The 22388-nt window shown below is 44.1% G+C and overlaps 1 protein-coding gene across 5 annotated transcripts in view; it reads right to left on the reverse strand.

Moving 5' to 3' along the window:
- The window catches only part of CASKIN2 (CASK interacting protein 2), a 105594-nt gene that overhangs the window by 27924 nt on the left and 55282 nt on the right, over positions 1-22388 (reverse strand). For 4 of the 5 annotated variants that reach the window (XM_081850671.1, XM_081850670.1, XM_081850669.1 and 1 more), the window contains exons 3-6: positions 8770-8821; positions 2707-2804; positions 1328-1473; positions 173-268 (exon numbers count right to left, since the gene is read on the reverse strand). In XM_081850671.1, the coding sequence (XP_081706797.1) occupies positions 173-268; positions 1328-1473; positions 2707-2804; positions 8770-8821 (392 nt within the window). Of the gene's footprint in view, positions 1-172; positions 269-1327; positions 1474-2706; positions 2805-8769; positions 8822-9441; positions 9618-22388 lie in introns of those variants that run through there. The other variant, XM_081850672.1, reaches the window with a different exon arrangement.

Here is a 22388-nt window from a genome sequence, read left to right on the forward strand (position 1 = left end):
GCTATGCAGTGAAGAAGCTGGACGCATCTCTGTGGGGAGAGAATTCCACAGATATGAATCGTTGTGTGCATTCATTTCAATGGGTCTCCCCTGAGGAGCAGTAGTGTTGCATACACCCTGTTGCTCTCAGTTGACTTTCTTGCAGGTGGTGGCTATGGCTACTTCTGTTTACCTTTAGCCTTCCAAACTCACAGGCCAGGTCCAGGGGGGTTTTCTTTGCTTTGTTGATGAGGCATGGGTTGGATTGGTGCTGGAGCAGCATCTCTGACTGCAAGACAGACAGGAAGAATGGAAAGAGCGAAGTGAAGCTGGAAATGCCGGTAGTCATACGCTTTGCACATCTTGCTTCCTCATGATCTCCGCAGAGCAAACCCAAAACCCTCGTACAAGACAGGTCCTGCCAGGAATCCAGAGCAAACCACTGCCATTGCTTCTCCTGCAGCTAGCTGGCCTAATCCCTGAGGTCTAATCCGTATCAGTCAAACCTTTCCTAGACAGCCCCCAAGTTAATGTAATACAAAAGTACAGGTCACCTCGTGGTATTTTCATCTCCCTCCCCTAGGAAAGTGTCTGTTCCACGTTAATAAGAACATTGTTTTTGGGTGCACATTTTGAAAATCTGCACGTTTACTGTGATTCTGGTATCTGATACAATGCCAAGTATCCAGAGAATCTAGGCTTCCATGTAAAAAATAAAAATAAAGCAAGGTTCTAGCCCGTAGGAGAGGGCAGAGAAGTAGAAAATATGTGGCAATGTCTGATGAAAGCTCGGAAAATTTAAGCCTTTAATACCATACATATTCTGCCAGCTATTCCCTTGCTTCCTCATCATATTGAAATTTAATAAACGTGCACTGCTGTAGTCATCAGAACTTAAGATATTCTTGAAGTGCAGCTTCTCTTTCCTTTTCCTTTTCCTAGTGCATTGGATCTGCAACATGTACGCAGCTCTGCTTATGGGTTCAGCCCAGGATAAAACATCATACAGATACTTGCTGCTTCTCAGACCAGGGTGTTTCTTTCTGCCGTTTTTATCCTCTCTCCCACCTAGAAATTCTGACAGGAGATGATCGAATGTGATCCATTACAGCTCCCAAGAAGAAACTCCACAGCTCTCTACTGCATTTCGTGCTGGGCACTTGCGTTAATGTGACAGTACTACACTGCAACGTTCAGCTGCTTTGTGGGTTGTGTGTTAGGCATGTGAGATCATTATGAGGGCTCCAAGGTATGGGAGACCGACAGCTTTCAGACTGGCGCACCATGATCTGGATCTGACTGACAAAAGAAGTCTCATCTCTTCCCTTCCAAATGGTCCCCCACTCACCACCTCATAGTGGCCATATTGCGCCGAAAGGTGCAATGGGATCTGCCCATCCAGCGACGCCATATTGACTGAGGCAGCTGCTCGTAGAAGCAGGCGTGCTGGCTCCACCTTCCCTTGCCAGGCAGCGTAGTGCAGTGGGCGCATTCCTGTAGGGAGACAGAGACAGGCTGCATAATGTGGGAATGACTAATCTGATGGGTGCCCACCATCTGAATGTCCTGCAAACAACTGAAGACATTTTTGTTTTGGCAATTTTTCCTGGCTGAATAAAAAGGTTTACACCTGAGGTGTCCACTACCTATTGTTTTAACACCTATTTTCAGTTGTTTCCCCCAGACTTAAAAAACAACACAGTTTCAGCTGTTTTATGGAATGCTACTTAATCCCCTTGAGAAAGATGTAATAATAATAATAATAATAATAATAATAATAATAATAATAATAATAATAAATAAAGCAACTACCGTATTTTTCGCCCTATAGGACGCACTTTTTCCCCTCCAAAAATGAAGGGGAAATGCGTGTGTGTCCTATGGGGCGAATGCAGGCTTTTGCTGAAGCCTGGAGAGCGAGAGGGGTCGGTGCGCACTGACCCCTCTCGCTCTCCAGGCTTCAGGAGAGCCGCAGCGCCAGTCCCACAAGGTCGGGGGACAGCGGGGAGGCGGAACGCCGCCATACCGCTGTCTCCCGATGTGGTTTGGAGGCTGACGGCGGGGAGACGCGTGCTTCTCCCGGCCGCCAGCCCCGCAAGCTCCAGGGACAGCGGGGAGGCGCAGCTGTCCCCGGACCTGATCTGCAGGCGGGCGGCGGGGAGAATAGCGCTTCTCCCCACTGCCTGCCCCGCAAGCTCCAGGGACAGTTGGGAGGCGCAGCGCGTCCTCCCACTGTCCCCGGACCTGATCTGCAGGCGGGCGGTGGGGAGAAGAGCGCTTCTCCCCGCTGCCGGCCCCACAAGCGCCTGGGGGGGAAATAATTTTTTTTCTTTATTTCCCCCCCAAAAAACTTGGTGCGTCCTATGGGCCGGTGCGTCCTATGGGGCGAAAAATACGGTATTCAAACACAGAATGAGATGCTCTGGGCCAAATAAGACAAATACACTGAGCACCCAGCATACAAACCTTCTTGTAGGGGGTGGGTGCGCAGGGGCTTAATGAGTGGCATTATTCTAGTGGAGCAGAAGATGGGAGTTGCAACCTCCTGCTGATAACACTATTCAAAACTTGCATTTCCCCAAAAGGACTCTTCCCCAGCATACTGTTTGTAAAAGACAGGTTTTCCTTCATGAAGTGAGAGCTAGCGTCAGGTGATTACCTCACTCTAGCTTCTGGGGACAATAACAGGGATGGTTTTTATCCTCCTCTTAAGTAAGCAAAACTCACCGTTGATGTCCTTAATATCCACAGTGGCCTGTGCCTCCAGCAGCAGGGAGATAAGTTCCAGGCTTCCAACCAGGGCTGCATGATGTAGTGCTGAAAACCTGAGAAGTGGGGTGGAGGCAACATCCTTAGACAGAAGCAGCAGCAATTGACTTATTAGCTTAGAGTCCAGTCTAAGTTTCCTTATAAGGGTGCGGGTGGCGCTGTGGTCTAAACCACTGAACCACTTGGGCTTGCCGATCAGAAGGTTGGCGGTTCGAATCCGCACGACAGTGGTTAGCTCCCATTGCTCTGTCCCGCCTTCTGTCAACCTAGCAGTTTGAAAGCACACCAGTGCAAGTAGATAAATAGGTACCGCTGTGGCGGGAAGGTAAATGGCGTTTCCGTGCACTCGGCACTTGGCATGGGTCCTCCGTGCACCAGTAGCAGTTTAGTCATACTGGCCACATGACCCGGAAAGCTGTCTGTGGACCAACGTTGGCTCCCTCAGCCTGGAAGCGAGATGAGCGCTGCAACACCATAGTTGCCTTGGACTGGACTCAACGGTCCAGGGGTCCTTTACCTTACCTTGAGACCAAGGTCAGCCAGAATACTTTGCAGCAGAGTGCGGATTTGAAGCTGAGTGTCCCAGGCCCAGGGACTGCCAGTCTTTTTGGGCCCGCAGACACATTTGTTAACTGGAGAAACTGTTGTGGACAACACACACCCACACACCAGTTTATTGGCTACAATTGAATGCTGCTTTAAAGCCTAATTTCACCAGGGCAAGGAGACCCTGTGTGGGCCAATGTATGTCCATAGGCCCCATAGCCCAACACTCTAACCACCACAGCCACACTGCCTCATACAAGCTTCCCACATGGTAGGGAGTGTTGGTATTGCTAGGTTTAGCCACATGGTGGGTGGCTAGAGACAATAAGCTGTGCACGTGGTTACAGGTGCTTTGCTGTCAACTTTTGTGCCATTACTGTGTGACTCTCAATTGTTCAAAGTGGCCAGCCTGACTCTGAATAGGGATCACAGGTAAAGGTAAAAGGTAAAGGACCCCTGGACGGTTAAGTCCAGTCTCTATTCAGAGCTTGATTTGCTTTTGAACTGCTAGCTGGGCAGGAGCTGGGACAGAGCAACGGGAGCTCACTCCGTCGTGGGGAATTGAACCACCGGCCTTCCGATCAGCAAGTCCAAGAGGCTCAGTGGTTTAGACCACAGTGCCACCTGCGTCCCTTTTCTCAGTCTAAACCATCTTATTGACTTCCTGTGAAGATAAAATGGTCTGGGTGGTGGAGGAGCCATATAAAATAACCCAATATTCCTTGGGGATGTTTAATATAAGATTGGGTTATCTTATATTGGGTTATCTTATATGGCTCTCCCAGCTCCCCAACCATTCTATCTTCACAAGAAGTCAGTTAGGCTCCCATCAACTCCAACCAGCATGGCCAATGGTCGGGGCTGATGGGAGCTGCAGTGCAGTAACATCCACAGGGCCACAGGTTAGCCACCTCTGGCATAAGCATTCATGGACTCCACATATTCAGGTGCACGAAGAGTTATTCTCAGTTAGCATCTACATGTACACTAAGGATAACACCATGAAGCAGGCTATAGGTCATGGAAGCTTATGTCATAATAAATTTGTCACTTTTATAGAGGCCTTTGTTATTTTTGCTGCAGCAAGGCAAAAACAGCTTCCCTTGTGGACATTAAAAAAGAAAAGAAAAGTGGCTTGCATGACACTCCCAATCCTCTGAATCTGCTGAGGAGGGAACTCCTCACCATCTTCTTTCTCTAATGTGTCCAAGAATTTTAGCTGTGGTAAGAGTTTTTCCTCAGTGAGTCAAACTGTATTGCTTCTACTCTACATGCTCCTCAACCACCTCCACATCCCACATTCCTGCAGCCTTATAAAAATGGCCAGTCTGAAAGAATGACTATCCTTAGGCACGAGAAGAAAAGTGACAAGCGTGAACAGGGCTAGGTCACTGCACATTCAGGGTTGTCCAGCCGCAGCTTGTCAAACGCCTTCCGGTTTAAAGGTACGAAGCTGGCAATTTGATTTCCCTGCTTCCTTTCTCGGATCAATGTGTTTCCACTCTTCCCTGCTCCCGAACATTTGGTATAGACATCTGTTGCTAAGTTTGGAAGAGGAAGTAAGAGCTATGAAACATGCAAGCTGATATGTCATACTATTGTACAAACTTCTATTGTACAAAAGCAGGTAAGCTTTCTTTGAAGTGTACAGAGCATTCTGTTTGAGGAGGCATTTGTAAATCACGTTTGTGAAAGTTTAACAGCCATTACTGTTTTTGTATCTTCCCAGGTTTGTTAGACCAAAATGAAAGAAGCTGAAGTCTCAGAGTTTTTAAAAGATATTCTGAAATAACAGATACCTGCTGTTAGTTTACAAAGTCAGGGACAGCTCTTTAAAATAAGAATCCTGTCTTAAAATAAGTGAGATCTGGCATCCCCCAGTTCTTTGTGAGCTGATGTTGTCTGCCGTTTTCAAGTGCTGGCTAGACAACCCCAAAATGCTTGACAACACATTTCCCTTTCTTACATTTCCCAGTAAATGAGAAGCTCACAAAACTCTTTCCTTTTCTCTTTTCTTTTCTTCTCTCTTCTCTTCTCTTTGGAGACCTCACTATGTATACCTTTGTAGGTGGGAAGGTTCTCCTACCATTGTTCTGGGGAACACAGAGCAATTTCCTTTCATCTCTAATTTATTTTGTAATTGGTTTCATGCTTTTAAACTGCTTAGAAGCCACTATGGCAATTAAGTGGTATAAATATAAATAAATTAAATGATAACAATACTGGGTGGGATTCAATATGGTACTACATGGGGATGTGCGCATGAAATGATGCACACTCATGCAATGAGACCTCTTCTGGGTTGCAACCCTCTAACCCTTCAGAGCACATTTAGTAGGTGCAGCTACGAAGTGTGGCGGGAGAGATTTGTTGTGTGAGCAGATCTTGTTTCGCAGTAACTTAGTTGAATTCAATTGGTTCTGAGCAAGTTTCCTATTTGTGGCTCCCCTTTGTCTGGAATGGTATCAAACAAATATTCCTTGTATGACAAGAGACAGAGTTGACGACAGCAAGGTGTTTTATGTCTACTGATGCCCAGCTTAAAGGAGTTCTCCTCATTCTTTTTTCTTAAATAACTGGCATGCAAGGAAAAGTTCTGCCAGCTTTTCTCATCACTGCCCCCTTTCTAAAATGGCAATATGCCGGTGTTGAACTTCTCCCTGTTCACGCAGCTCTTAAATTCACAAAGGCCCTTTTTGGAGCTGTGCCCCAAACTATGCTATTTAAGAATAGCATGGAAAGATTCATAAGCAAGGGTAGGCCTGACGAGTTTACAACTTGCAGGGGATGGAGGCGGGTGTGTGTGTGTGTGTGGAAGAGACACAAAACCCTAACACTGTGGTCTCTGGTCTGGGGACGGATGACAAGCTATTCCCAGACATGGTGTCTTTCTCCTCCCCTGTCCCACCTTTCTCAGCCTGCCTAGACTAATGGCAGTCTCTCCCCCAGCATGGCTCTCCTACTATCCTGAGTGTGTGAGGCCTGTGAGAATGAATAGACCCTGTGTTTCTGGCTTGTGAAAGAGGCTTGTTTATCCAGTCTCTCCCCCCCTCCTCAGGCTGCCCTACACACACACACACACACACACACACACACACAGCCAGCTCCCTTCTTCCACTTGCTCAGTGCTGGTTTCATTCATTCAAAAGGGCTGGGGCAGGCTCCGAGCCCACGGGAACCAAGCCGCCATGGCAAGGGAAAGGCCGAAGCCTTCCAAGAAGCAATAAGGCTGGAAGAGTGTGGAGGGCAAGCTTAAGCCGCGAGCCCGACCCCTGGAACGGCTAGGCTGTGAGGGGATTGCCGTAGCGGATTGGAAGTGGTTGTCCCATTCACCTCTCAGAGGAGCCTGCCTGAATCGGAGGGGTGAATAATAGCAGCCACTTCAGGGCAAAGTACCAGGGGGAAACTCCCCCAGGGAATAATGACAGGACCCACAGGAGAGGTCTTTTCCTTAGCCGTAGGCAGCCAGCTAGCAGTCACCTCATGCTGGGCTTCTGCTGCAGGCCTGGATGTTCCAATTATCCCCACGGTAACCTCTCGGTGGGAAGAATGGGTCCTTGCAGCCAGGAGACTGAAAGGGCACGGTGCCCACCGAAGAGGCAGGCCCAAAGAGCGCCGATGAATAGGGTTTGGGAAGCTGTATTGCCATTTGCCTAGCAGGGGAGGGCAACATGTGTGGGTCCCCAAAGCACTTAGAGGCAGCCTGCCAGTCCTGGTTAAAATTCTCCATTTCATTAAAACAAACAATAAAAAGGAAACCTTCTACCCTATGGGGGCTGCAACTAAGCTCCATAATGCAACTGTCATTGTTAGGGCTGCCACCGTGTTTCTCTCTGGCAACTACAAAACAGGCAGAAATTCAACAGGGGCAGTGGCAGGGAAAGCCTTACTTGAGTGTCATGTTGACATTCAAGGGAGAGAAGTTATCTCCGCATTGTAATATCCTTTGTTCTGCCTAATGGTTCTGAATTTTGTCTGTTCCAGGACTACAAAATGCAGTGTGGATGGAAGAAAGATCTGGATATAAGATTCTGATAAGCTTCTAAACCATATTTCTTGGATATTCCCTTTATACAGGCGTTTATCTGAAACTGTCCTGGCTGAGAATCTGATGTACTCCTTCCTGGCCAGGACTCTGCCATGGGCCTGAAGTCTTGACAAAGCCCCATTCACTTCAACATCCATTTGGAAATCTGTGAGAGTTAGATGCAATGTCCCTGTTACAGTAATTGGCTTGGGGAAGCAGATGGGGTGGGAAGGCAACCACTGGGGAGAAAACATTTTGCTGTACGTGCTGATAAAAATGAGGGAAAGTAATATCACTGCTATAGGAACAGAAATACAGGAACTTATACCACTAGTTAAGCAGCATAAGCTAAATTGTAATGCACGCTATGACCTTAATCCACTGTGATTGCTTGTCAGTGCTCTGGGATGCTACTGTACTTTTTCAAGAGTTGGGTTAGCAGAGAATATCTTTCTTAGCAGCTAAGGAGCAATTGCCTCCCTGAGTAGGTGCCTTCACAGCCATGGCTGGCTCAACCATTAGGCAAAGTGAGGTGATCACCTAAAACAACTGATTTGGGGTGTCATAAAAGGGCAGGACATGGTTAGTTATTGAACATATTATTATATTTTAATACAAGGAGGGGGGAAGTACTCGTGGGATTTTCTGCCTCGGGTGCCAAAATATCTTAGCTGGCCTAGGATACTATGAAATTTGACTTGGGGGAGGGGGTGTGTGAACCATTTGCTGTTCCACCTCAGGCAGCAAAATGTCTCGGCCTGCTCTTCCTTACAGCTGCAGTCCTGAAATCTTCTGATGTCTGCAAACTGTCTTATTTGGTGATCACTCGTAGCCAAGTAAGATGGTCGTCCATGAACACAGTCTTCACAGGGAGTCCGTAAGTGATTGTGGAGGCTAATTCTGGATCCACACATCCTTCCACAGTGGGGACATTGGTTTCCGGGTGGGAGTTGATCATGGTGAGGGTTTGCCAAGCATGCCTTCTTCTTAGCACGTTTCTCCCTTTCGTCCCGAGTTCATGCGTCTTCAAAGTCCACAACACCTTTGGTAAAGGCTGTTCTCCAACTGGAGCACTCACAGGCCAGTGTTTCCCAACTGTCGATGCTTATACTACATTTTTTTTTTAAAAAAGATTTGCCTTGAGAGAGTCTTTAAACCTCTTTTGTTGACCACCAGCATTACAATGGAAGATAAGTCTTGTAGGACTTTAAGGAATGGGCTTCCTGGTCTTTTCTTGGCGGTTGGATTCCTAGCATAAAGTGGCTGGTCTGCGGTCACACAGGGAGGCAATGACAGAGCAGGAGGACAGAACCCCCATAGTGCCCTGGCTTGTAATTGAAGGGGGCAGTAACTGTTAAACCTTTATCGCTTGTTCCGCAACACATTCTCCGCTCATCCCTCCAACCCATCCAACACTTTTGTCACAATTTAATTGGATTAGTACATACCCATCCACATCTTGGTAGTTCACATTCAGCCGTTTAGTTGATCCCAAGAGTTCTAGAGAAAAAGAGCAGGAAAAGTGTCATTTCAGGACACAGATGAATAATGGAATCGGGCTGAATACAGATTTTTCAATAAACATTCAGCAATGGCTGCAAATAGGAATCTGCAACTCTTTGTTCTTTAGAGACATCGGGGAGAAGCTATCTGGCTGCAAGCAATGGCTGGTTCTGTCAGAAAATTGTCTGCACAAAATGTAAATATTATCAGAAAAGCCACTCTGAGGGCACACACCCTTTGCCCAGTATCCTGTCTCTGGCAGTAGTTTGGAACTAGCGCATTAAAAGATGCTTCCAAGAAGAGGACAGTGATTGATTTCTGTCATAAAGGCTGGATTTGCTGTAATATATGAAATAAGGAGAGATTCTCAATGCAGTCTTTCTCCCCCTCCCTGTCTCTTTTTGCATACATTAACAAATTTCCTTGCTTTTTCAGATAGTCCCAGGAACAGATCCATGGTCATCCTGCAAAAATAGGTTCAGCTTCCTAAGAGTAATGAGAAATCCTAGGCTCCTGTGTCTGAATCTGTCTGCACACAGGAGAAGTTTCCTCTTGAACCATTCCATCTACTTGCAGGAGAAGTGAACTGGTCCCTCTCCCAAAACCTCCAGACTAACCTTGCCGTGCACAGGACAGTGCCTGACCCATCCCTTCAGCCTCTTCTTCTTTCCAAATCCTTTAGCATTGCTTTCCATACACCCGTCTCCATGGGCACCAGCTTAGTACAGTATTAGCTTCATTCTTATCTTCCCCTTTCCCCAGCATAGCTGCTGCCAAAACATCCCCATCTCCAGAATCTATTCAGTTGTTTATTCTACATCCACAGAACCGGGAGGCAAAAGCCTCTATCCCCATTGCTGTTGGGCAATGGGTCAGTACCCTCAACTCCAGTCTGGGAATGCTCCCATTTATAGTCTGGTGCCCAGAAAAGTGCAGCGCTGGGGCATTCTGCTTCCGCCTCCCTGCAATTTACCCACTGCCAGTGAAAAGCCTACGGACCAGATGGCCGGCATTTTTGCGCCATAGTCAGGGGACGGCGGGTCCAGAGGTTGTGAATGCAGCAATTGTATTTGTCTGACATTCTTTTCACCTTGCCCAAGCTCCAAAATTCTAGATAGTATGGGGTCTGAGGAAGTCTCCACAATGAAGAGAGACATTCTGCATTTCTAAACCCGGCTGAATCAGTTTAAGATTCCCTCTGCCTTAGAGTGAAGCCAGTTTAATTCTTTTCTTCCACATAATAATGAGGTCATTTATTTGGGAATTCAGTTGCAGAGTAACAGGGAATCAACAACGAAAAAGGACATTTGTGAACAAACAGTATTACTAGTTTAACTTTGGGTGAGCCATTTATTTTTTATACATGTATATTTTCATCTTAAGAAACGAATTCAAAAGCATAGCTTCTTTTCTTTTCTTGAATATGCACCCCCTTTTAGATGACCTTAAAAAATAAAAATAATGGTGGAAAAGTCCTGAATGAAGAGGGAGGAGAGAAGATGCCCTCACTGCTGCTGTTCCTGTTGACCCAACAGCCACTGGCTAGCGATGATGTCTGTAATTAGTATCATGTGATATGCAGTTTATAAGGTAATTAATGAGCAACTCTCTGATATTAGACATATGGGTCAAGATGACAGCAAAATACCCTGAATGTTCTGATGCTACATAATGACACAATTGTGTGTTGTTCTAAAAAAACAAGTTAGTTGTTTCAGCTCGGTTCCAGCTTTAACTAGTCACTTTTACAGAGGATGCTCCGAAGGGTCCACTGACAATGAAGATCTACTCTGGAATGTACTGTGAAGATACATTGCACAGTATCTGGAATAATAGGCACTCTCTGATCCCCTGGACCTGCACCCTAAGCCGCCAAGAAAGGCAAGAGGGCAAGGAAAAGTGACAAAGAAGGCAAGAGATGGACTGCAACTATGATATCCATTTGTCAGTTCCAGCTACACCTTTGGGTTTCTAGCTGCAAATATAGCCTTTGGCTTGCATGACTCTTTTCCTTACTTCCCCAACTAAGTGGACACATTGACCCTGTTCCATATTACAAAAAGGTTTAAGGCATTAACTCCACACAGCAACAATCCTGAGTAACTGTGCATGGGATCAATGCAAGTCTAGATGTCTGGATGTACATTGGAATCACTTTTCATGCACACAGAGAATTATGATTGGCAAGAGGACTCTTCTCCAGCATTTCCTCAGCGACCATCCCAAGTTCCTGTGGTACTTTTCAGTTCAGTTTTATAGTCTCGTATTACCCACTGCTCTGTCTTGTTCCAGGAAGGCCTCACTAGAAGCAAATGGAAGCCTGCTTGGACAGGCACAGCAAACAAGGCTGTGAGGGGAAGAAAGAGAAGGGGATAGAGGGTGCCTGGGTGATAGCAGAAACTCCTTATAGGTGTGAAGGGGCTCTGGGATTTCAACTAGTTACATCATAATACAGTGGTACCTCAGGTTACAAACACCTTGGGTTACAAACACTTCGGGTTACAGACTTTGCTAACCCGGAAGCAGTACCTCAGATTAAGAACTTTGCCCCAGGATGAGAACAGAAATTGCACCACCGCTGCCACCACACGGCGGCAGGAGGCCCCATTAGCTAAAGTGGTATCTCAGGTTAAGAATGGTTTCAGATTAAGAACGGACCTTCAGGACGAATTAAGTTTGTAACCAGATGTACCACTGTATGAGGTGGTAAACTCATAGTCCTGTAAACTAGTGTAAACTTCCTCAGACACAGGACACAGAAGGCAATATCATCTCTATGACTGGCAGGCAATTCATGAAGCTTCTGACTGACCAAGCCTTGAATATTAGGAGACTAGTCTTCTGATCTTGCTTATTCATCTGAGCAAGTATATTTTACCTGGTGCTCTTACAGAGCCAAGTTTCCTGTTATTTCAGCTTTCAGCTGCTGGCTTTCTGAGCTACAGAACGTACCTTTAAACTTTAAGGCTCACAGCCTAGGTTTGGATACAGCCTCACCCTGAAGGTTTGCTATGGTGTAGCTGCAACTCCTCTGTGGTACTGAAGTACAAGGAAGCTCCACAGAACTGGAAAAGCAAACTGTTTCTGTGGTAATGGTAGGACTTAGAACTACTATATGCATTTTTGACTTCTTGTCATAGCCAAACTGACTGGCAAATTCGTTGTTGTTGTTGTTTAGTTGTTTAGTCGCGTCCGACTCTTCGTGACCCCATGGACCAGAGAACGCCAGAGAACTACTATATGCATTTTTGACTTCTTGTCATAGCCAAACTGACTGGCAAATTCGTTATTTAGAGACAGAATGCTGGACTAGCCTGACCTCTGGTCTGAGCCATCCAGATAGGCTGTTCTTATATCCCCAGCAGCCAAAGTGAGCAAAATGAATAAGGGCACATCTGCATAATTCTCATTTTCAACACAACAGGAAGGTGGCTGCGAGATGTCTGTGTCCACAACTGGCTTCACAATCAGTGATAGGATGTCCCAGGAGAAATAGTGTACACCATTTCCTGGATTGTTTCTTGCACGTCTGGTTGGCAGTGCACCAGAACACCAAATTAAGAATACAGAAAGCAGTGAGGCGCTACTAGCATCTCAGCCCAAGCCACTGAGTTAGTTCAAGCGGAGGTGAAGGGTATCAGGGTATGATAAAGGAAGGCCGGAGGCTCCCACAATTGTACCATCTGCAGCAAATGCCTCACAGCCCAGCTCCTCATCGGTGCTTATGCAAGTTTCTGCTAAGAGCTTCCCAGGCTCGCTATTGTGGATTTGGTGTGATCTGCATCCAGATTTCTTCCAGCCCTTTGGAGTTCAGCTTCTTGTCAGGAGCTCTGCTCTGGTTGCCTGGAAGACGCTGGCTGGGAGAAAAAGATGCACTGCATAGAGGGGGAGCTTCAGGACCCCCCACAGGAGAGATGAGGGAGTCTGAACAAGAGGTGGGCTCATTGACATATGCAAATATAGGCTGAAAAGAAAAACCAGCATCATTGTGGCCTTCCTTCAGCTAATCAAAATGTTTTGTAAATAGGTGTATTAATGCAAAACCGATTAAGGAGCTGATTGCACAAACGTGCATGACAAACTCAGCTGACATTGTCAGCCTTGCGGAACAGAAACCAGGGAGGTCTAAACAGAATCGGAATAATTAGGCCTTTTAAGGACTTTTTCCATCTTCAAAGTGCTCTGCAATCATTCATATGCCTGAGATGTGACTGGGTAAAAGTGCCCTGTCCTTCCACAGTGGATCTGCTCCCTGGGGTTCCTTTTGAGATAAATGGGCATCCCCCCCCCTTTCGTATTCATGCACGTCCAAAGCATTAAAAAGAGAGATGCAGCTTATACTTTGCAATGCAACCCAAGTGTTAAATGCTGAGGTTTTATGGGGAGAAGGCTCATCTTTCATGTAAGCAACCTGGATTCTAATAAGCAGGCTTCCTGCTCTGCAGGATTCGCTCTAAGGATAAGCCGAACGCAGGAGGAAAGCATCATCATCTGAATTTCTGCTTAGCACCCAGTTGTCAAAGACATAAGAGCCTAGCTGGGGCGAAAAAAGAGAGGCTTCCAGCAGAGTGACTCGGGTTGCTTGAGATCCCTTTTCATGTGCTTTTTCAGAGGAGGGTGACAACAGAGCAGCGACATTGGACTCCATTTCCCATCAGCCCCAATCAGCATGGGCAATGGTCAGGAATGATGGGAGATGTTGTAATCTAACATCTGGAGGGCCACAGGTCGCCCATCCCTGTGGTAGATAGAAGTGCCAGGGTTGCCCCAGCCAGACCTCACATCGATGCACTGGCTGGATAAGTTGGGGGGAAAGGAAAGTAGATTGCCTAAGGCTGTGAGGACCCACAACAAAGGGAGTGGCAAAAGGCTGAAAGGATACAGACACCTTTCTTCATTGCTAACAGTAGCATGACATGCTGTTATTCAACAGTCGCAGCTTTCACTAGCACGGAGGAGCCTTAGTGGGGAACGCTCTGCTTGTATAATTTCTGGGTGTCATTTAGATATTAAAGGCAGAGAGCCTCTGTTGGGAAAAACCAAGCAAATAAAGATGGCAACTATACACATCTGGGAGCATCCTAGGACTTTTCAGATCTTTCCTATAGGTTATTAGCTGCGTCCAGCACAGGGGTCTGGCCTGTTACGCCATCCCAAGCACACATAACTATAGATGCCGTTAGCATTCTTGAAGGCTGTTGTGGTACTTGGTCATTTATATACTTTCAGAAGGAGTTAACAGTGTGAGAAAAGGGCTGTTTGCATATGGGCCTAGAGTTTTTCTGGGAGCTTCCATCAAGGCTTTCAAAAATCCTTGATAAAACATGAATTAATGAGTAAAAATTTAAATCCCTCTTGGGAAAGGAAGGCACAGAACTTGCCCTCGTTTTACTTATGGGTAAATTGGGACAGTGGGAGGGAGGGGGGAAGATGAAATGGTTTGTTCCAAATCACAGAGAAAAAAGTCTAGCGCAGGGATCTGAGGACAGAACTCAGCTGCCATGACTCCAAGGACCTTATATAATGAGAGACAAATGGGGGAAATTTTTGAATAGGGGTAGAGAGGAGGGAAGGATTTTTAAAAGAATGCAAACCATACAGTTTTATAAACAATGATTTGTATACTTACAGAAATAATAAATGTTATTGGGTAGAATATTTGCAATCTAATTACTAGTAGCACCTAATGTTGATGTATTATAAAAAAAAAATATAAAATACATTTCTTCAGTATTTAAATAGCTTTATAATTTGATTTCTATTCTTGCACTAGTCCTGAGAGATCAGTTAACATGGAAATCAATGACTGAATTCGCTCCTGGTGTGTTTCTCCACATATTTCACAAAAGAGTGACAAAAGGCATAAGGGAAGAGGGCCCCCTGAACCTTTAATAGCTGTGTAGAACAGGAATTTTATCATGCTTATCTTCCATAAGTTACACCTGATGAAATTCCCTCTCCTTCTGCATATGACCACCCTAGTGAACAGACTCATATTTTGCTATAGGAATGGGAGCATATCAGACACTGAGATCGTGTGTTGAACAGAAACATCTTTTCACTCAGCACAGCCATATCCTTCAACTAAAGACTTCGCATCCATTTCCACCAGATGAGCAGGGACTGGGTGGAACTCATGGAACAAAGCAGGGGAACGATGAGGCTGAGCGGTCAGGAAATGTGGGTGGTGAGAACACGCAGCAGTCTGTCAAAACTCTCAGACCCAGCATGTGCCTGGAAGCTTTGGAAACCGAAAACAAACAAACAGAACCCAGCTTCGTACAATAGGATCCAGGACAGATGGACAACTACAACTGTGAGGGGGCTTGCTGATTTAAAAATAACACTCCCTACTGCCACTCCCTCTAATGCCTCTCTGTTAGCCCAGCTCAAAATGAAGTTTAAGGCTGCAATCCTGTGCATGCTTAACCTTGGAGAAATTCCCACTTAGCTCAGTGGGGCTTGCTTCTGGTTAGGGATGCATAGGCTTGGTGCTGCAAATATGTTACTAACGTGACTTTACTGAATCTACAAGGTGGGCTTCTGTCCCCAAATAATAAAGAACGACCACATATTTCGGGGCAAGGCATCATGGTTCAAGGAAATATGATCAGACAGTCTTTACACAACAAGATTGCAAGAGCTCCCTCTAGTGGCAGAAACGCCAAGCATTTGTGGTGTCTTTTTTAAAAAACACCCTCCCCCCATTTTTACCATGTGTGTAATAGCAGAACACATCTGATTTCAAACTAAGGCATTACATGGTCTTTTCCACACCAAGCTGTGTACTAAATGCCCAATGATGCTGCAGTGTAAAAATTGTGAGACCTGTACTGGATATTTAATATTCATATATTTACAAACTGCTTTGTTTTATTATTATTATTTATTAAATTTGTATACTGCCCTACATCTGTAAATCTCAGGGTGACTCACGACATAAGACTAAAACAGTCTCTTTTTTTTTGAAATAATTTTTATTAATTTTCATAAAACAAAAAACACAAAATTAAACAAACAAACAAACAATACATGACTTCCCCATGCCTCCCCTTCACTGCACCCCTGTGTCCGAAATTTTTAGCAATCCTTCATTCCTTTTCAAAGTTTGATTTCCTTCATGATTTTCCTAACTTAAATATTTCCAACTATAATTCTCTATTTCTTAACCCTTGACATTTTATCAGTCCGAAATTTTGCAACAGTTCTTAAGATATGATTTAAATTTTTTCCAGTCCTCTTCCACCGTCTCCTTCCTCTGATCACGGATTCTGCCGGTCATCTCTGCCAGTCCCATAAATTCAGTCACCTTCGTCTGCCATTCTTCCAGAGTAGGTAGTTCTTGCATCTTCCAATACTTTGCTAGGAGTATTCTTGCTGCTGTAGTTGCATACATAAAAAAGATCTTATCTTTTTTTGGTACCAATTGGCCGACCATGCCCAAGAGAAAAGCCTCCGGTTTTTTTACAAATGTCCACTTAAGGACTTTCTTAATTTCATTATAGATCATTTCCCAGTAGGCTTTAACCCTTGGGCAGGTCCACCAAAGATGATAAAAAGTTCCTTCACATTCATTACATTTCCAACATTTGTTACTGGGCAAATGATATATCTTTGCAAGCTTGACTGAAGACTAAAACAGTCTCTAAGCAAGAAATACTTATACAGCAAGCAGTGAAACTGAAAAGCGACTGTACAGTACTAGATAATATAAAGCTATAATACAATGCAATAAAGTGGTGCCCCGCAAGACGAATGCCTCGCAAGACGAAAAACCCGCTAGACGAAAGGGTTTTCCGTTTTGGAGGTGCTTCGCAAGACGAAACGTCTTGCGAGTTTTTCCAACTTTCCCCCCCCCCCTTTCTAAGCCGCTAAGCCGCTTATCCGCTAAGCTGCTAATGGGCTTGCTTCGCAAGACGAAAAAACCGCTAGACGAAGAGTCTCGCGGAACGGATTATTTCCGTCTTGCGAGGCACCACTGTATAAAACAGTAAAATCCTCCCAAAACAAAAACATAGCATCACATCTTGAAAACATTTTAAGAACCAGGAATCCCTTCTCTAATTACTACCCTGCTGCCAAGCACAACCTGAACACATATACAGTATGCATCCAGTATTTGAAACTCCCATTGTTCTAGGCACATTTTGCGACAAGGAATTTCATTAGTGCGAGCAGTTTCTGAGTTCAGTACTGCGCCTAAGATTTCGGATTACAAGTGCAGAGTGGAAGGAAAGGAGGACCTTTTTCTGCCTCCCCACTTCCAGCTACTCTTCAAAGACTGGAGAAGAGACCCTCTTAAGAATATTAGCGGGGTAGGCAGGGGAAGGACTCGACCGTGTGAAAAATGAACATAATATTTTAGCTGCAGTTCATTCGTTTTCAGCTTTGTATTCTTGTTACTTAAAAAGCATGCCTAGACATTTCATTGTTGTGCCCATAACCTAGGTTTAAGGTGCCATTCAGCTCCTAGCTTTCATATCTCAGCTTCTAACACTGTATAAACATTATGCCCAAATACTTACCTTACTTCTACACTGATCATACTATATCTGCCAGTCATCCCACACCTCCTGAACCAAAAAACTCCAATATATCCTGTGCAATCAACAACCATTAGGACCAATCACTCCATCCACTCTACTAAAATAACACTGGCAGACAATGCAAGAACACTGGGAGACAATGAAACCATTCACAAACAGAACCATGCAAAATATCAAAACAAGTTCCCTCCTATCAATCACACAAAATATACCAGCTTCACCCAAGTTGCTCTCTCTCTCTCTCTCTCTCGCACCCAAAACTCTCGTCCAAGGATGGGTAGTTCCTCTTACCACGGAGAGTCCTTAGACATTTCAACTCACACAAGAGGTGCCCCATAAAAAAAATAAACAAGCCAGCTTGAAGGGTGGGGTTAACCAACAGATAGGCTTTATTAACAGAATGGACGGGAGGGGGGCAAATGGTAGGTATCACTTCTATGCTGGGTGGGACAAGCTGAGCCTGTAAAAGATTCTCTCTTTTGCGATTAAAGGCACAGCTGCCCTGTGCTGTATCGGCGTTGGCAACCCTATTCTATGTCTGCTCCAAAAAAACCGAGGCACAAGCTGTCCCTAGAGTAGCAGAGCAAGGAGGTGGAGGAGTTCTAAGTATACTTCTTCCAAGGCTTTATGGAAGCAGTGGGAGTTGAGCACAGAGAAGGGTTACGGCCACACAGCTCTGGCATAGAGCCTAACCTTTCTCGGATGCAAAGCCCAATCTAACCTGGTGTGGGGAAGATTTATCCATTCAACTATGGTCTTCTTGGATGACTCCATCCTTCCTGCATGTGCATACAGATGCATGCATTCTCAAGGCACTGCCATCTGAAAAGGGGCAGTGAAAAAAGGTGGAAGAACTGGATAGCACACATGTGCTTTCCCTTCCTTTTCCAGTAACTCTGTGTGAGGAGGAAAAAAAGCAAAGTATGTACATGACAAGTACAGCCTCACTTTAATATATATAAATGACTAGTAACAGCCAACATAGAGCCCAGAGAGCATGAGCCAAGGCAGGGAAGTCCCCTTAAGGAGTAGGGTATGGTGGGGACCCAGTACATAATCACAAAAATCATAGAATTGTACAGTTGAAATGGACCACAAGGATCATCTAGTCCAACCGCCTGAAATACAGGAATCTTTTGCCCAGCATAGGGCTCAAACCCACAACCCTGAGATTACGAGTCTCATCTAAGCCTAAATCCCAGGAGATATTAAGAGAAATAAAATTCTATCAAACACAATATATGGAATTGATGAACCAGGAAATAGAATGGAAAATTAAACAAATGAGACAAAAGACTTTTGAGTCTGCAGATAAATGTGGGAAGCTACTGTCTTGGCAACTGAAAAAGAGACAAAAACTGAATACAGTGACATCACTCGAAGTAGATGGGAAGTCTATTAATAAACCAAATGAGATAAGTAATTGTTTTCAAAGTTTCTTTAAGAAATTATACAAACAAGGGCCAAAAAATGAACAGGAGATAGAAGAATTTATTGGAAAATACGGACTATCAAAAATCTCTGAAAACAACAGAAGGAGTTTAAATGAGAAAATTACAGATCAAGAAATAGAGAGTGCCATCCAGGATATGAAGCTGGGAAAATCACCAGGACCAGATGGACTAACTGCGAGATATTATAAAGTATTGAAGGATTGGTTAATACAACCACTGAAAGAAGTCTGCAATCAAATTTTGGAGGGGAAAAAGGCTCCCGAATCGTGGAAGGAAGCATTCATCTCACTTATACCAAAGACAGAAACTGAGAAACATCAAGTTAAGAATTACCGCCCTATATCACTTTTGAATGTGGATTATAAAATTTTTGCAGACATTCTAGCAAAAAGATTCAAAAAAGTTCTGTTAGAGGAGATTCACAGGGACCAAACAGGCTTTCTACCAGGCAGGCAATTGTCAGATAATGTGAGGAATATTATAGATATTCTAGAACTTTTGGAAACTGACATAAATAGAAAAGCTGTTTTGATTTTTGTGGATGCAGAGAAAGCCTTTGACAATATTTGTTGGAGCTTTATGAAGAGGAATCTCCAAGGAATGGGGGTAGGCAAGAACTTTGAAAATGGTATAAGTGCAATTTATTCTGAGCAAAAGGCCAAACTTATTGTAAATGGTATGGTTATGGATGAAATTCCAATAGAGAAAGGGACACGACAGGGATGCCCAATTTCCCCTCTATTGTTTATATCGGTACTGGAGGTTTTCCTTAATATGATTAGAAGAGACCAGCTGGTTAAAGGTATACAGGTCGGAACTAAACATTATAAGCTAAGAGCATTTGCAGATGACTTAGTTTTGACATTACAACAGCCAGAAACTAGTACAAAAAGAGTTCTGGAACTTATTGAAATATTTGGTCAGGTAGCTGGTTTTAAATTGAATAAACACAAGACAAAGGTGTTGGAAAAAAATCTTACGGTGGGGGAAAAAGACAGTTTTCAAAGAGAAACTGGTTTGGAAATTACTAAAAAGGTAAAATATCTGGGGGTGAATTTAACATCTAAGAATGTGAACCTATTTAAAGATAACTATGAGAAATGCTGGGCTGAAGTGAAGAAAGATTTCGATATATGGTCAAGATTGAGACTTTCCTTGTTAGGCCGAATTGCTGTAATTAAGATGAATGTATTGCCGAGATTGTTGTTTTTGTTCCAGACATTGCAAATTTTAGATAAGATGGACTGTTTCAAGAAGTGGCAGAAAGATATATCTAAATTTGTCTGGCAGGGCAAAAAACCCAGAATTAAATTTAAGATTTTGACTGATGCAAAGGATAGAGGGGGCTTTGCCCTGCCGGACTTAAAACTTTATTATGAAGCAGCAGCTTTTTGCTGGCTGAAACCATGGCTACTTCTTGAGAATACAGACATTCTGGACCTGGAAGGTTATGATAATAGTTTTGGTTGGCATGCATATTTATGGTATGACAAGGTAAAGGTACATAGAAATTTTAAAAATCATATTATTAGGAAAGCATTGTATAATGTATGGAATCGATATAAAGATTTGTTTGAAAGTAAAACCCCCAGGTGGCTGTCACCAATGGAAGCTAAGGCGGTAAAAAGATTGAATATGGATACAGACTGGCCAAAATATTGTGAAATTATAGAATATGATGGTGAAAAGTTGAAACTACAGAGTTTTGAGAAATTGAAACCTAAAGTCCGAGATTGGTTACATTACTACCAGATTAATGAAACTTTTAAGCAGGACAGAAAACTAGGATTTCAGAAGGAGAGGTCAAAGTTAGAAACAGAATTGCTAGAACCCAATACTAAGAATTTGTCTAGAATGTATAATCTGCTGCTAAAATGGAACACACAAGATGAAACGGTTAAATCAGCCATGATTAAGTGGGCACAAGATATTGGTCATGATATTATGTTTGCTGACTGGGAGCAGTTATGGACCACAGGTATTAAATTTACGGCATGTAGTGCCCTGAAAGAGAACATAATGAAAATGATCTATAGGTGGTACATGACCCCAGTCAAGCTTGCAAAGATATATCATTTGCCCAATAACAATTGCTGGAAGTGTAATGAATGTGAAGGAACCTTTTATCACCTTTGGTGGACCTGCCCAAAGATTAAGGCCTACTGGGAAATGATCTATAATGAAATTAAGAAAATCCTTAAGTGGACATTTGTAAAGAAACCGGAGGCTTTTCTCCTGGGCATGGTCGGCCAATTGGTACCAAAGAAAGATAGGACCTTTTTTATGTACGCAACAACAGCAGCAAGAATCCTTTTGGCGAAGTATTGGAAGACTAAAGAATTACCTACTCTGGAAGAATGGCAGACCAAGGTGACTGAATTTATGGGACTGGCAGAGATGACCGGCAGAATCCGTGACCAGAGGAAAGAGACAGTGGAGGAGGACTGGAAAAAATTTAAAATCTATCTTAAAAATTGTTGTAAAATTTCGGAATGTTAAGATGTCAGGGGATTGGACACTAAGAATTACAGCTATAAATCGAAATTTATAAAGCAGAAACTTTTTTTAAAGAGAATTAAATATAAAAATGGGATGAAGAATTGCTAAAAATTTTGAAATTTGGATGCAGTGAAGGGGAGGTTTGGGGAAGTCGCATTATGTTTGTTTGTTTTTTGTTTATGTTGTAAAATCAATAAAAATTATTATTAAAAAAAAAAAAGAGATTACGAGTCTCATGCTCAACCGACTGAGCTATTCAGCTTGTGGTGAGCTTTGGGCTTGGTCACCCACAATAAGCTTGGCAAACCTCTTCAGCAACTGTGTTTGGTGTAGCTATTTCAGAACATGCAGCAGGGGTCAGTTGAGCTCTCAGATCTGATGTGTAATGCACAATGAAATGGAGTTACTGGACAAGGAGAGCGAGGTTTGTCCGGCAGTCCAGCCTTCTGCTTCCCACAGTGGCCAAGGGAGATGCCTTTGGGAACTCCTAAGCAGGCCATGTTGTTTGTCCCCAACATCCTTGGTTGGACATATAATGTCTCCGAATGTGGAGGTGACCCGGAAATTGCAACTAATCCAGAATGCAGCAGCTAGACTGGTGACTGGGAGTGGCCACTGAGACCATATTACACCAGTCCTGAAAGACCTGCATTGGCTCCCAGTACGTTTCCAAGCACAATTCAAAATGTTGGTGCTGACCTTACAGCCCTAAACGGCCTTGGCCCAATATATCTGAAGGAGCGTCTCCACCCCCATCGTTCAGCCCAGACACTGAGGTCCAGCGCCAAGGGCCTTCTGGTGGTTCCCTCACTGCGAGAAGTGAGGTTACAGGGAACCAGGCAGAGGGCCTTCTCGGTAGTGGCGCTGGCCCTGTGGAATGCCCTCCCATCGGTAAAATATCTGGGGGTGAATTTAACATCTAAGAATGTGAACTTATTTAAAGATAACTATGAGAAATGCTGGGCTGAAGTGAAGAAAGATTTCGATATATGGTCAAGATTGAGACTTTCCTTGTTAGGCCGAATTGCTGTAATTAAGATGAATGTATTGCCGAGATTGTTGTTT

This window comes from Podarcis erhardii (assembly GCF_964252035.2).
Source record: "Podarcis erhardii genome assembly, chromosome: 2".
Lineage (NCBI taxonomy): Eukaryota > Metazoa > Chordata > Lepidosauria > Squamata > Lacertidae > Podarcis > Podarcis erhardii.